The sequence below is a fragment of the Chionomys nivalis genome, chromosome 23 (genome assembly GCF_950005125.1).
Source record: "Chionomys nivalis chromosome 23, mChiNiv1.1, whole genome shotgun sequence".
Taxonomy (NCBI): Eukaryota; Metazoa; Chordata; class Mammalia; order Rodentia; family Cricetidae; genus Chionomys; species Chionomys nivalis.
Genome location: NC_080108.1, coordinates 827,923 through 843,743, shown reverse-complemented (window position 1 = coordinate 843,743; position 15,821 = coordinate 827,923). Strand labels below are relative to the sequence as shown.

General features: G+C 49.7%; 1 protein-coding gene across 1 annotated transcript; it reads right to left on the bottom strand.

The window, feature by feature from the left end:
- Nucleotides 1-11,678: 11,678 nt before the first annotated feature.
- Tpbgl (trophoblast glycoprotein like) lies at nt 11,679-14,471 on the bottom strand. Its single transcript, XM_057756346.1, has one exon. It carries the CDS (start codon nt 14,191-14,193, stop codon nt 13,039-13,041), a length of 1,155 nt encoding a protein of 384 aa, XP_057612329.1. The 5' UTR covers nt 14,194-14,471; the 3' UTR covers nt 11,679-13,038.
- Between the last annotated feature and the right edge of the window lie 1,350 nt (nt 14,472-15,821).

The following is a 15,821-nucleotide window of genomic DNA, read 5'->3' as shown; positions in this document are numbered from 1 at the left end:
ATTCCTGTAAAAATTGTGTCAACTTATGTCAAAGCCTTTTCCTCCTAGATAGTCATATGTGGGGGTCATTCCTTTTGTTCTCTTACAGACAAAGCAGGACAGGAGGGATACTTGGGCATTTATCTTTTTTGTTGATGCTTAGATGTATTTATTTTACTTTTTGTGTGGGAGCATTTTGCCTGCATGTGTGTATGTATCATGTGCATACCCAGTGCCCAAGGAAGTCAGAATAGTGCTATGGATGCCATGCCCGAGAGAGAGAGAGAGAGAGAGAGAGAGAGAGAGAGAGAGAGGGCGAGCACACGTGGAGGTCAGAAGACAACCTTGTGGAGTTGGTTTTCTTCATCTACTTTTTTTTTTTTTTTTTGGTTTTTCGAGACAGGGTTTCTCTGTGGTTTTGGAGCCTGTCCTGGAACTAGCTCTTGTAGACCAGGCTGGTCTCGAACTCACAGAGATCCGCCTGCCTCTGCCTCCCGAGTGCGCCACCACCGCCCGGCTCTCCATCTACTTTTATGTGAGCATGGGTGCTCAAACTCAGGCCACCAGGCTTGAGCTGCAAGTGCATTTCCACACCAAGTCATCTCACAAGCCATTGGTTGCTTCTAAAGACAGCCTTGGCAACATCAACATTCCGCAGATGATTTTAACAGGTCCCATAGTCTACACAATATAACATTCACACTATCCAGAACAAGATCTAAAATTACTATTGTAAACACACACATGCACATACTGTGACAAGTACTTAAGATAAAAATTACAAAAGGCTGCCACACACCTCGGCCCCGGTCTGCGCTCTATGCGCTAGACCCCAGTTCTCGAGCTTCGGGAGGTTGAGAAAACACAGACGCAGAGACAGACTGACACACAGACCTTTAAACACTGATACCAAAGCCCCTCTTTCTTAGCACCATGTAGGCTTAAATCAATGGCCAACAGGTGAAAATCCCACCCTCTGATCCTCTAACTAGGCACAGCTTCTAGTAACTTCACTTAGAAGGTTCTAGGAGGGAAGAGCAGCTGAAGGCCAGGACTCATTAGTCCCAACAAAAGGCACCAACTCTAAGAAGACTTTCATTCTAAGATTATTATCAGAGGTGGTAGTTTATAATTTAAATGGCTAGAAAGACATTTATTTGTTCAAAGCAGAGACACAGAAACTATAGGGAGAATAACAAAGCAGATTTTAGGATTAAAAAGTAACCGAAATAAAATACACACTGGCTAGGTTCACATAAGGGGGGTAACAAAAAATTCACTGAATTAGAAGATAGATGATAGAATTTTTTTATCTGTGAAAAAGGAGGGATACATTTCTTTTAGAGTTAACAGAGCCTTGGGGTCCTGTGTGTGTGATAATATGTGGGGCCTGATCATAGTTTCATTGTCATTTGATACTCAGAGCAGAGGAGAAAGACATTGCTGCAGAAAAAGTAATATTTGAGGAAATATGGCTGCTACCTGCTCCCTGCCCCAGCCTGATGGAAGACACACATTAACATATTCGAGAGGTGAATTAGGCAGGATTCTGTGGAGGATGAGAACCTTGGGATGCACATATTACCATGGTTTTCTGTTTGCTGGAGAGGCAGAGAACCTAGTAGCTACTCTACCTACAAAGCTGGTTGTAACATGAGTGGACCAGCTTGCTTGTTGGGGTTTTTGTCCTGCCCTACACCCAGCTGTTTAGTCCCAGAAAAAAATCACACAAAGATCTCTGTAAGTTATAAAGCTGATTGGCCCATTAGCTCTAGCCTCTCACTGGCTAACTCTCACATCTTGATTAACCCATTTTTCTGATTTATGTTAGCCATGTGGCTCAGTACCTTTTTTCAGTGGGGTAGCTCACGTCCTGCTGCTTCAGTGGTCTGGGCAGGAGTGGGAGGAATCAACTTCCTCTTTCCCAGAAGTCTCCTGTTATCATTACATCATTTCTACTTCCTGTCTGGTTTTCCCGCCTATATTTCCTACCTGGCCAATCAGCGTTTATTTATAACATGACTGACAGAATACAGACAATTCTCCACACCTACTGGCTGCCTTTGGAGCTCCAGTCTGGTGTTGAAGGCCTGGGGGATTTCTAGGGAATCGCTGGCATCCAGGCCACACTGGAAAACTGAGAGACCTGGAGTCTGACCATGGCGGCATCAGTGAGAGACACACTCACGCACTTTCTCAGGAACTAAGGAGACAGGCAGAACTGTTTCTTCCTTGGCCTCTTTATATCTGGGCCACCTGCTGGGTGATGCCACCTACTCTGAGGGTGGATCCCTTCCAGCTCTCAGTCACTTCTCTCTGGGGACATACCACAGACACACCCAGAGGTATGTCCTCCACGCGATTCCCAGATCCTACAGAGTTGACAAGGTTAAACATCACCATTTGTAGAAGAAAAACAATGTATAGACAAATATTACTAAACTCCTACAACCCAAGATCAAGTTAAAACTCTTGAAAGCCACTAGAGAAAATGATGTATTCCTGAATGTTCTTCCATTTAAAGAATTACTGTCTGAACACAGGTTTCTCAGGGGAAAACATGGAAGTCAAAAGAACATGAACTAGCCGGGCGGTGGTGGCGCACGCCTTTAATCCCAGCACTCGGGAGGCAGAGGCAGGCGGATCTCTGTGAGTTTGAGACCAGCCTGGTCTACAAACAGAGTTCCAGGACAGGCTCCAAAGCTACAGAGAAACCCTGTCTCAATTTAAAAGGCTAACAGAAATGTGGACTCCGAGCTTCATATCCAGTAAAAAAAAAATCACCCTTTATGAGTCTTTGTAAGACAGATTCTCAAATTAATAAAGACCAAACGAACATATCACCACACTTACAAAAAAAAAAAAAAAGCAAATAAAACTTTTCAGGTTGAAGGGAAATTATGACAAAGATAAGCTCCGATTTTCAGGAATGCAATGTGACGGACATGGCGATGATTTGGGTAAAAATACAAGGTTCTGTTGATTGTTCTTTAGGATGATGACCAACGAAATGAAGGAAGACCGTAAAGCTGGCAGGGTTGCCACTCCTGACAGAGAATTAGCGCCATAAGACATCTGTAATGTGAGGGAAATTAAGAACTTATTTATTCACACATCTTCTGTGTTATATTTGAGGGCTGTCGAGAAGGCTCAGGAGGCAAAGGTGACTACCACCGAGTCTGATGACCAGAGATTGATCCCTAGAACCCATAGGGCGGAAGGAGTGAATCCACCCCTACATGTTGTCCTGTGATCTTCACAAGTATGTTGTGTGTGCATACCCATATATACATGTGGATGAACACACGCATAAACACATGTGATGAAAAAATGTAAAAATACTATTATACTTGAAGTGATGAAGTAATAACCCTAAGTAGACCAGGAAAAGGTGTGTATATTGTGATCCCTGGAGCAACAACTCAAGATAGAAATACATCTATAAGTGAAAATAGAAACAATAGCATATTAAAAATTAATTCAGATATTTCAAAAGAAGGCAGGAAATCAGAGACAACTACAAAAAGAAAAATAGATGGAAAAAACAGAAAAATAAAAATAGTATTTTTTAAAAAATAAAAACCAATAAAACCCAATGATATCAGTAACTATAACAAATGAAAATGGACTAAACACAACAAATTAATGGCAGAGATTGCCAGACTGGGTTTATCATCTAACTAAATTCTGTCTATAAGAAACCTGCTTTAGGGGGCTGGAGAGATGGCTCAGAGGTTAAGAGCAGTGACTGCTCTTCCAGACGTCCAGAATTTATTTCCCAGCAACCACATGGTGGCTCTCAACTATATATGATGAGATTTGGTGCCCTTGTCTGGCATGCATGCAGCACATTATATACATAATAAATAAATAAATCTTTAAAAAAAAACCTGCTTTAAATGGGGACCTTGGCAGGGGGTTGAAGGGGAGGGGAGAGGCAGGGAGGGGAATCAATTAAAAAAGATAGCAAAAACCTGCTCTACATATAAAGACAAGGGATATACCAAAATTTCTTTTTTTCATTTTCTTTTCTTTTTTTCAAAACAGAGTCTCATTATGTAGCTCTGGCTGCTGGCTGTTCTGAAACTCACTGTGTAGACCAGGCTGGCCTCAGACATACAGAGATCCACTTGCCTCTGCCTTCTGAGTGCTGGGATGAAAGGCGTGAGCCACCAGCTGGCTGATGTGTTAAATTTTGTAGGACGGAGGCCAGGTGTATTGTTTCACACCTATAATACCAGCAGTCAGGAGGCTTAACTTCAGCTCTAGACCCAAAACAAAACGGCCCCTCAAAAGTTAGAAAAGCTACACCATGCAAACAATAAAAAAGCACAATTAATGGCAATATTAGTAATTGACAAAGTAGATTTCAGAACAAGAAATGTTAATAGAGTTGGTGAAGGGTTTGAACACTAATAAGAGTGTCAGTTTATCAAGACATGATAATCCTAAATGCACAGTGCACCTGGTCATTGTGTGTCCAGATACGTGGTATAACAAGGGGTGGAGCAGAAAGGATAAATGTATGAACCTAAGTACCCCTCTCTCATCAGCCAACTGAGGCAGAAGAGGGTACAAAAGGTCTGAATGACCTAATTGATATTAGCAAGGCCTAGAAGACATCACTGCATAGTTTACCCCTAAACAAAACAGAAGTATTCTTCTCAAATACATAGCTTGTATTTTCTGTGCCTAAAGAGATCCTTAATAAACTTAAAATTTTTAGCTCATAATTTTTTTCTCTGATCAACACAGAAATAAACTGGAAATTAACACCAAAAAAAAATGTATCTGGGAAGTCTGCAGGTATTTGGAAATCAAGCAACACCTCTAAATGGATCAGAGAGGAATTCACCAAAAAGGAAGAGAAAATATTGTTCTGAACAAATATAGAATTAAATGAAAAGAAGGATTATGAAGGGAGGGCAGTAGACCATAGGGGAGGCGCTCAGCCTGCACTCATAAATTTGCATGAACATGGCCTTATGTAACCCAATACAATATAGTAATATTATCCCAGAACTTGGGAGGCAGAGGCAGCAGATCTCTGAGTTTGAGGTCAGCCTGGTCTACAGAGTGAGTTCCAGGACAGCCAGGGCTACACAGATCCTGTCTCAAATGCACCACTGTTACTACTAACAACTCTTTTATTCCAGGGCAAAAAAATGAAAATAAGAACAAATATTTAAGTTCATGAGAGAGGGTTAAAATGGTGATGGTCTTGGTAGATTCAGAAAAGACACTTGAAAGACAATATCCTCCATTTATGATTTTAAACCAAAAAAAAAAAAAACTTAGAATTTTTTTTTTTAAAGAAATCATATTTAAGGGCTGGAGTGATGGATCAGCAGTTAAAAGCACGGTATCTTCTAGAGTTCCGAGTTCAATTCCCAGCACCTTCATGGCAACTCACAACCCTCTGTAACTCCAGTTTCTGGGGATCCAGTGCTTTTCTGGCCCCTCTGGACACCAGGCATGGATGAGGCACAAAGGTGTATATTCAGGTGAAATAGCATACAGCAAAATAAAACAACATTTATTATTTATATTTATTTATTTTGTGTATATGTTGTGAGTATGTGCGGGAAATAGGGCCAGTGCTTGCTGGTGGCTGGGACTGTGTGAAAGCTGGCTGTGAAGAGGCATCAGGAGGGTGATTTCTAGAAGATAGGGACCTGTTTTATATCTCTTCAAAACTCTTAGGCCAATCTCCTCCAAAGGGTGGGGTTTAACTGTCTAAATTTCAACATGAAAGAAAAATAAATGAAGACAGGTGTAGTAGTCAGTACATGCTCACACTCGGTGCTCAGAAGTTCAGGACAGGAAGATCTTGGCTGCATAGAGAGACCCTGCCTCCAAAAGAACCAGAGAGGAGGAGGAAGGCAGGCAGGCTGAGCAAGTAAGAGATCACTACTGCAAACAATTATTTATTATTGGTTTGCGGCATTTGCTGGATGTGTGGCAATCGTCCTCCAATTGTTCATACATCTACAGAGGACAAGACCAAAGTTTGGACTTGCTGAGGAGTGGCCTTGACACATAGCACAGCAAGCCACGCTAAGGAGGGTCTTCTTGCTCTGTTGGGGTAGCTGAGAGGACTATCAGACAGGCTTCTGGGAGGAAGAGAAGTCTGGAGTGAATGTTGAAGGATAAGACAGAGGTAGGTGTGTGAAGAGGAGCTCTGGACATTCTGTGGGCACACGGGAGGATGCTTACGGGAGAGACAACCTGGACCTGTAGGTAACTGTTAAGGCCTTTGTCGTACTGGGGTGAAGGGGGCTGGGAGAGCTGGCAGCAACCAGAGGGAGGAGGTCACCACCCAGAAGAGAATGGGGTAGCGGCAGTGGAGCGAGAGGGATCCCGTTAATGTGTCCCCACCATCGGTCTGGCTGCAGTGTTGAGCATGGACCAGGAGGGGCGCTGCAGGCAAGCAGGGCAAGATCTCTTTGAGAGATGCAGAGTTGGCGGCGGAACTGAAAGCTAGAGAGGTGCTCAGGGCCAGAGTTCACCCCCAATTGATACTGGAAATTTCGGTCTCCGTCCCTCAGCCCTGGATACTTCTTCCTAGGTTGGTCTTTCCCAGCTGGTTTCTCAGAAGAGCCATCACGGCTACTTGATTCAAAGACGGTCCTTTCCTACCATCCTTGCTCCCGTTTTCCCCGTAAGAAGTCTAGAGCACGGCTGCGGAGCTCACTGTCTGGGTCCTAAACCCACTGGCCTCTTATTCACCTTATATGATCTTGATCTTATTAGCCATATTCATCTCCTTGTGACCTATGCTCCTCATCTGTGAGGCAGGAACTGTCACCAGGGTAACAGGTTTAAAGAAAAATAGCGTCTAGAAAGATCTCTAACATATAGAAAATTCTGGGTGACGTCACATACTATTTTCTCTGCTGTACTCGAAACTGTATCCTTAGCTTCTTAGCAGTTCCTATGGGCTTCAATACCCCATGCATGGATAGTGACCTGAAAGAAGAAAGGAACCAAGGAACTGTCCCATCTCGACCAGCAGATGGCGCCTGGATATCAAGAAAAGAGAATGGGGAAAATCATTCAGCAACGCCTCTGCCAATAGATGTCTCTTCAGGTCCCCGAGATGAAGAAGACACACTGAAAAGCTTGGGAAGGCTCTTCCCAGGCAGGACCCTGAAAAAGTATCCAAAAGAGAGCCAGAAGGTTAAATCTTACTCAAAACTGAAGTGAAGAAGCCAAGTCTAAATTATGTTTTGCAGGGTCACTCTCCGAAAGTTTGTTTTAGCGTTGCAGGGGCGGAGCTCAGGTTGCTCCGGTTGGTCTTGGAACAGTGGAGGCTGGCTTTGAACTCCTGAACGTAATACTTCTGTCTCCCAAGAGACAGGACCACAGGCATCTTCGTCAAGTTTATTCCCTTTGTGAAACAGTAGGGAGGAACTGGCCACCCAGGCATCTTAAATCATTGCAATTACAGTTTAATGGGGTGGGGGATTGTGGGAGTAGAGAAGTGCAGGGAGGGAGGTCAGAGCGCCCTGTGTGATCCTCTCCCTTTGGATATGTGTATCAGCTGGGTAGGACTGAGGCTTGGGGAGTTCTGAAAATATTTTCTGGGTACTAGGGTGAGGACCTAAAAGGGAGACAGTTTCGCCCCATCCTGATGTGGGCAAGGGGCAAGAAAAGCGGCCAGTACAGGCAGGAACCAGACGCACAGCAGTGAGAGTCATGATGCTATGCTGGGAGAGGGTGCTGTGCTAATGCGGGCTCAGGGCCTGGGACAGCTGGCTGCACCCCCAAGATGTGAGGGTCCAGCCCAGCGGTTCCGCACTTTCCCTCCCTCCTGGTCAAAAGTCACTGGGTTCAGGAACAGCAGTCTACACAGCTCTAAGCAATCCTTGCCCCCCCCATTTGATTACACACACACACACACACACACACACACACAGAGAGAGAGAGAGAGAGAGAGAGAGAGAGAGAGAGAGAGAGAGAGAGAGAGAGAGAGGTAGCTGTAGAATCCTTTTTAAAAGCAGGGTTACATGTAGCCCAGAGTGACCTGAAACTTTCTGTGACGCCAAGGATGACCTTGAACTGATCTTTTTGCTTCCATCTCCCAAGTGCAGGAACTGCAGGCATACGCCACGACATCCCGTCTATGTAGTTCTGGGGACCAAAGTCAGGGTTTTGTACATGCTAGGAAAGCACTCCCCCAATTAAGCTGCAGCCCTAGCCTGCCTATTTTTTTTTTTTAAAATAAACATTTTAAGTTTTTATTTTTTGTATGTGTGTATCTCTATGTGTATGGAATATATGTACAGGTGCTTCAAGACCAGAAAAAGACTTGGATATGAAGTTACAGGCGGTTCAGACCCCCAGTGTAGGCTCTGGGAACCAAAGTGGCATCACTGGAAGAGCAGCAAGTGATCTTAACCTTTGAGCCATTTCTTAAGTCCCGGCTTCTTCTTCTTCTTCTTTTTCATTTTTTTTGAGATTTAAATGGAAAAGCGTTTTAAATTTTATTTATTTATGTCTGCATGCATTTGTGCATTCACGTGGGTGTGTGAGAGGTCCTCTGTAGCAGGTGTGAGCTGCCTGACATGGGCGCTGGGATCTGAATCCTGGTCCTCTACCAGAGCAGTAAGTACTCGTAGGCACTGAGCTACTCTCCAGTCCCCGTGGCTGTTGCTTTTGTTTGAGGTCTCATTCTGGCCTAAGATGCCCTCAGACTTTTGGTGATCCTCCTGAGTTGCCTCCAGACACCTGTGGTTTGTGTGCCACCCTCTGGCTTCCTTTGTAATAAAAATTTATTATTTTTTAATTTTTCCATGTGATTATTGATAGTGAGTCCTTTTCCATCGAAGTTTCTCAGCGTGAATGGCCAACTCAAGGACTTCCCTGACATCCTATGTTTGCATGGCCGCATTCGCAGTGACTCTGCATGGCACCATCTGGACCCAGAACAGCAGTAAGATCTGGTTCTTTTACGTGAGCCCTGCGCTCAGCAGGTGTTCACCAGAGCCAGTGCAGGAAGAAGGGTGGGTTGAAAGGCAGGGACTTGAGCTCAGGCATCCAGAATCAGCCCCTTGCTCCCCTCACAACAGACATGGCCCCCGGCACACCTGCTGTCTCCAAGATCAGGACTCCTTCAACCTGTCTGAAGCAACTGATGGTGCCCCCCCCACCCCACTGTTATGTCTTTTTTCCTCCCTCGGTTTTCATGGTTCATCCTGGCTTCTGGAAGTGGTACCACAGGAATAAGAAGATGCCGAATCCAGAGGTGATGGACCCACCAAGTACTCGGGGAAGACCAGCCTTGGAGGTAGGAATTCTGGCCTCTGTGTGACCTGAAGCAGCTCCTGTACACTTTGAGCTTTGGCCAATCCCCGGAAAAGCTGCCCCCGCAGGATGCTGAGGGAAGTGAGTGAGAGGGCGCACTAGGTGGGGTGAGGTTGTGGAGCAGCCTTGTTAACTGCCCCCCTCGCTTCTCTCAGCCTAGGAAAGGCCATGCCAGTAAATTAGGGCCGAACATCTGCCAGGCCGACTTAATGAAGATGGAGATGGCCTTCAGTCGGAGGCAGTGTCTGTAGAGGTCACAGCCTGAATGGAAGAAAGACAGAGCTGCAGAGAGACAGGGAACTCTAGGGGACAGTGCCAGCCTGCGCTAGAAAGGTGGAGACCTACTCAGCAGCATTCCCCAGCACACAGTAAGGACCAAGGGTTCAGAGGGCCTGGGAAGATGGGTGCTTAGTCAAATTCGAACTCGGTCCTCAGGCTCAAGCCAGGTCCTCATCGACTCTCACTCTAGATCAGAGGGGCAAGGATGGGCTCAGGGTCACCAACACCAGAGGTTCCCAGAGAACCTCTCATGGGGTCACAGAAACCTGAGAAGTCTGCTCGTCTCTCTGAGTGCTCAGAGGGTTCTTGTCTACCACAGTCTTGACAGTTCCACCCACACTTACCTGCCCTTGCCTGCTCACTGCCCTACCTGCTCTCTAAGGAGACATCAGAGATAACTTTGCCCCTGCCACTCTGTCCCTGCTGCCCCATCCTCTGGGCCTCTCCCCAACCCTCATTTGTAGCAGCTCCTGGGAGAGGCTTTGGACTGAGCAGATGGTATGGGGGAGTCAGGGTGGCTCATTCCTGGAGGCACAGCACTAAGGAGGCTGAAAATTGAGGGTCTTAAGTCCAAGGCCAGTTTAGGCCACGTAGCAAGATCCTGTATCAAAACCAACCAAAGGAAACACAAATCAAGGGCTTGTGGGTGTAGCTCAGTGGTACAGTGATTGCCTAGCCTGTCAGTGCAAGCATCTGGATTTGACCTTCCTAGCATCACAAAACAAAACAGAACAAACCCCAACTCAGCTCAAACGCTACTTCATGTACAAAGTTCTTTTAGGCTGGGTCTGGGGCTCCCGGTTCTTAGGCTCCTTAGGACTGGCAGAGCTAGTGTCCAGCATAGGCTAACTGTGAGGCTAGACCCGCAGAGGACAAAGGCTGGGGACATGGGCTGGCATGACCAGGAGCTGGCTTCTAATGGAGTTTATCAAAGACACGAAGGCAAAGTCTTGCATCATATACAACAGGCCTTCAATTGACTTTTAAAATATCTGTTGCTATTCCATGGCTCAGGAAAACTAAGTTCTTAGCAGAGTATCCAAAGTGGCACCATGTAAAAGGTTCATTCATTTGCCGATAATGCACCCACAGCCAACAGCACCCTTTATCTGCTAGGATTTACTGCAGTTACGGTACACATTTAGCACCGAGGTGATCTGTTGAGAGGTGGTTTCCTAACCTGGATAAGAACATCACTATTCTTTTCTAGAGGACGCCCAGAGCACACACTGAAGGTCCCTGACAGATGTCCATGGAAAACAGCTTGGGGGGATACAGCATCCACTAGGAGAAGACAAGCAGGAAGTGCACTGTGTACCGCCAAGACAACAGAGGCTTCCCATGGCACCAGGATGGCCTTTTCAATATTTAGAAGCCACACGTTCTAGAAACACGTGGCTCTGAACTTTTAAAAATATATGCTGGAATTTTAGACTTCTGCCCATGATTCCAGGGCTTTGAAACCTAAGTAAACAACTCTGGGAATCCTGAAATAAGAGATGAGCCACTTCTTTCAGCCTGGGGCCCACCTGCTTCCCATTGCCTTTATAAAAGGGGGGTTCACTCTGCCCCACCCCACCCCCGGCTGCTGTTTCTCCTTTTGTTCAACTCTCTTAGGCAAAAAAGCTAGCAAGCAGATGGGCCTGGAGCAGCCAATGGCCCCTCAGACAAATTTACCTTAGTAAACTGCCTCTCCTCTTAGTAGCTGGCCTCTTTCCTAAGGGGCTCATCCCAGGCAAGGTTAGTCAATCTAAACATATTTCCTTCCAGGCCCCACCCCAAAGGACAGGGAGTGTAAAAAAGTGTAGAATTCATGGTTGGTTGTGGATAAGCCCATTTCAGACCATCAAAAATCAGGGGGGTTTGGAGAGTGGTGGAAAGTCCCTCCACGTATCTAGCCTCAGTCTTGCTCTGTGAACCCACAGTCCATTTCTCCCCCACCCCCCCCCCACACAACTCCAGAGAACACACAAGGGACACGGCCTCAAATGCCCCCTTGCCACCTCTCACTACCACCAAGGCCCCAAGGTCAGTAGGAAAGACACAGTACCACTTACAAGAGCAGAGAGTATGGGAGATTATTGCAGACTTTATAGAAAACAGCCCAAGGGAGGTCCAGATTTCTCAGTTGAGGGTGGGAAGGCGGGCCTCAAGCCAATACACAGAGGAGGAAGACTTCCTGTGCAGAGGCAGCATGGGCCTGCCATTCTGCCTGACTTAGGGTGAGCGGCGGGAAGGCGGCCCCTCCTCACTCACCATTGTGCTTTGGGATCCTGCAGAAGGCAGGGCGCTGAGGCCATGACCTTGACCCAGGAAGGCTTGTGACTGAGACAAGAAGTCAGACTCTATCCTCCTCCGGAAGGCATGAGAGGTGGTAGCAAGGAGTTCCCAGGGGAGGACCGCATGGGTGAGAGAGAGTGCAGATGAACTAGACAGATAGCAGCTCCCAGCCTCTCTTTCCCAGATGGACCAGTGACCCTGGTTTGGAGGCCCTGCACACCCCACATGCTCTCTTCCTCACCAGGGTTTGCCTATGTGCCATAGGGTGCTTGCCCTTGTCCCACAGGATGGGAGAACTCCTTCTAGGAGGGCAGTGGGTAGCACCCCACGATGGGGAGATTCCTCTCTGGATCCGGATCAGAGAATGGCAGAGGCAGGTAAAAGTGCCAGTGATGGGTAAGCCTAAGACTTGGGCCAGGGCACGAAAGTGACCGAGGTGAAGAGCTGAGCTTGAGATTTGAGGACAAACACTGAGCGTTGGGACATCCGATCCCCGGTTGGAAAGGTTAAGGATGGATTCTACACCAAGGCATGTCCCTGGGTCGAGAGGGACAGGGCTGGAGCTGAGACCCAGGCAGGGCCATGGAATGGAGGAGCTTGAGCTAGAATCAGTATATGAAGCACGCCAGACTAGAGGAGGCCACTTAAGCCACAGAGCCTCTGGATGTGGATTACGAGATGGAGGGCTCAGAATTCTGGGGTGGGACAAACGGCTCAAACTCCACAAAAACCTTCTGATAAGACCAGAAGGGATGTAGACCCCCTGAGCTCTGAGAAAAGGACTGAGGGCTCCTAACTGGGGACAGGGGTCAGTGCAGTCTAGCCAAGGTGTCTGGCTCAAAGCGTGTGTGGTGGAGAAAGCGCTAGAGATTTCAAAATGGAAGAGTGGGTCTTTGGATAGACCTTTGGGTGAAGGGATTTCAGTGGTCCAGGAAGGACAGACAGGAAGGGTTTGTTTCTGGAAACAGATGGGGGCATCTCTGGGTTTTTGACCTGGAAGCTCTTAGGCCAGGGAAAAAACGAGTACACCTTGGAGTTTTGGGTTGGGAGAGATGCTACGATTGATCCAAAGGTCTCAGAGATCCAAACTCATTGGTGTGTCATCTCCAGGGCTCAGGCCAGGCAGGGGAAGGCTGGGTGGTCCCAGTAAAGTTATCAGCTGACAGGGACAGCCTCCCATTAGGGACGTGAGGCTCAAAGACCAGAGCCCGGAGAAGTGGCCCGGGAACCGGAGGGGGCAGCCGGAGTGGGCGCGCGGCGCGGGTCTGCATCCTGCTCATAGCGATAGTGGTAGCCTTCCATCTGGTCCCTGCAGGCCTCGCGCAAGTTGCGCATCCAGCGCTGGATGCCACGGCGGTTTAGGTAGAGCACCATGAGGAAGATGAGGCCGATAAGTGCCAGCACCAGCCCGAAGAAGACGTAAGAGGCTTCCAGCTCCGGGCCGGCGACATCCACCTCTTCCCCGCGCTCGTTAGCATCGCCGTCGGCGCAACCCATCCGCGCCTCGTCCAGGTCCATCAGTGGCCGATCGAGTAGCGCGCGCGGGGAGGCGCAGCGCAGGCGGCGCGCGTCGGGCACGCGCTCGGTGGCATTGTGGAGCCAGGACAGCAGGGGGCGCGAGGTGCACCCGCAGATAAGCGGGTTGTCCGCCAGCAGCAGGCGCGGCCCGGGTAAGTCGCCATCGCGCTCGAGCGCGCGCAGCTCGTCGGGGCCCAGGCCGGTCAGTGCGTTGACGCGCGCGTCCAGCTGCTCCAGGCGAGGCAGGCGCAGCGCGGCGGGCGGCAGGCGACTCAGCGCATTGCCCGCCAAGCCCAGCAGGCGCAGCTCGACCAGCGGGGTGAGCGCGGCGTCCAGGGCATCCAGCATCCCGGGGCCGCCCCGCGCCAGCGCGTGATTCAGCTGCAGCGAGTGCAGCGCAGGCAGCCCGCGGAAGGCACGGGCTCCCAAGGCGCGAAGTGGGTTGTGGCTCAGGTCGAGCGCCGACAAACTGGGTAGCCCGTCGAAGGCGCCGTCCTCCACCACCTCGATGTTGTTGTGTGTGAGGCGCAGCGCAGTGAGGAGAGGCAGGCGCACGCCCTCCGTCGCCTCCTCGTCCCCTCCCGCGAAGGCGGCCGCGCGCAGCACGGTCAGGTTGGCGCCCACGATGGTGAGGTTGCGCGCGTCGGGCGGCACGTCCCGCGGCGGCTGCCGGAGCTCCGCGCCCGACGCGCAGCGCAACAGCAGCCGGGGGCTGCCGAAGCAGTAGCACTGGAAGGGACAGGGCGCGGCGGGCCGGCTCAGCGCCGCTGCCACGAGCAGCAGCCCCGGCAGCGGGCTCCAGAGCCCCCGCTGTCCCGCGCACGGGGCCATCGCGGCCGTCCCCGCATCCAGCCCCCAGCCAGCCGCGCTCACCAGTGAGTTGGGAGCGCTTGGTGATGATGGGGTGGGGGTGGCACGGGAGGGTGGGGGTAGGCTAGACCTTGACCCGGAGCAGCTGGCTGTCCCGATCTGTTTCTTCTGCTTGTAAAGTCCAAGAAGCCTCCACTTTGCTGACTGGGGGGCGATAGGGGTCAGGCAGGAGACCCCCGCCCCCGGTGCCCTCGTCGCCCTGCGCTCCGGCCTCCGACTTCCGCGGCCGTTCTGGGCTCCGAGCCGAGTGGGCAGGGTTTGCCTCCCCCTCCCCGCCTCCGGGCCGCCTCCTCCACCCCCGGCGGAGTCTCTGCACCTCCTCGCCGAGGGAGGCGGGGTGGGAGGCTCCGGAGCAGCAGGCTTAGGGCCGCTGTGCTCTCTAGTTCCCGAGCTGCTAAGAAGTTTGGCTCCCCGAGTTCTGACTTGCTTCTTTCCCCACCCCCTACACTTAGGCAGGTTCTTTCCCTCCTCCCTCCTAGCACGTATGGGCGGGGCCCGGAGGGCTGACCTGGCAGGTGGGTCTGTGCACCCACTGAAGGTGGGAGAGGCATTTAGAACTGCTACCCCTAGAAGAGGAGGTGGGGCTGAGGGTGGGCTGAGAAAGTTACTCTTCTAGTAGTCAAGGAAAGGAGCTGTGCAAAGGGCGAGAGCCTGGAAAATACCTAGCTTTGCCTGCCTCTTCTGCGATCCCAGTTCCGTTAGGCGCGGCCGTTTCCCCACCTCTGCAGGTCCTGTGCAATCAATCAGTCTTTTGTCGACTCTGTCCTATGCCGGAGGGGAGTCTACAGTACCCCCTGTCCCCACACTTCCCATGCCCCTAACTTAGGCTGTGCTGCCTCTGCCAGGACCTCTCCCATTGGTTCCACCCTTCGGGCTGGACCCCTCCCAGACTCAGGGACTGGTCGGTGGAGAGACTCAGCTCTTTGCTTTCCCACCCTGCTCCAGCATCTGAGCACCCTTAGGATATGGTGTTCAGCTTTGTCCCTCCAAACTCCCCCCCAGTCAGTACTAAAGTGGGGGTGCAGGTTGGGGGAGAGGGCTCCAGAAGTAGGGAAATCAGGAACTGGTTTTGTAGGGTGGGGTGGGGGTGTGGTAGCATCCAGGATGGAGGTGGGGGCTGAGCTGCTGACAGACTTGTTTTGTTCGGGATTCTTCTTCTTTTTTTTTTTTTCTTCATATTTACTTTTGTTCTCTCTCTCTCTCTCTCTCTCTCTCTCTCTCTCTCTCTCTCTCTCTCTCTCTCTCCAGAACTGGGAAGCTCAAGACCTGATTTAAAGAGACAGACTCTGGAGCATTCCTGGTCTTGGCATGAATTATTCAGGTTGGAGAAGCTGACATTTGATCTCCGGGCCATTTGAGTATCTTGCTTGGCAGAGCTGGTTGGGATGGAGCCTCTCCTCCTCTCCAAAAGAATCAGTCAGTCTTTTTCTCCTGAACTGGGGATATTTGGTTGACTTCTTCCCTGAAGTTGTATTTAACAGATCGACCAGCAGATTGAAACCACTTAAGAGGCACAGCCTGCGGTGGTCTGGGTCTCAAGCAAATACCAACAAGGGCCAGGCTGATGATGCTGGAGGTTGACCCAGTCC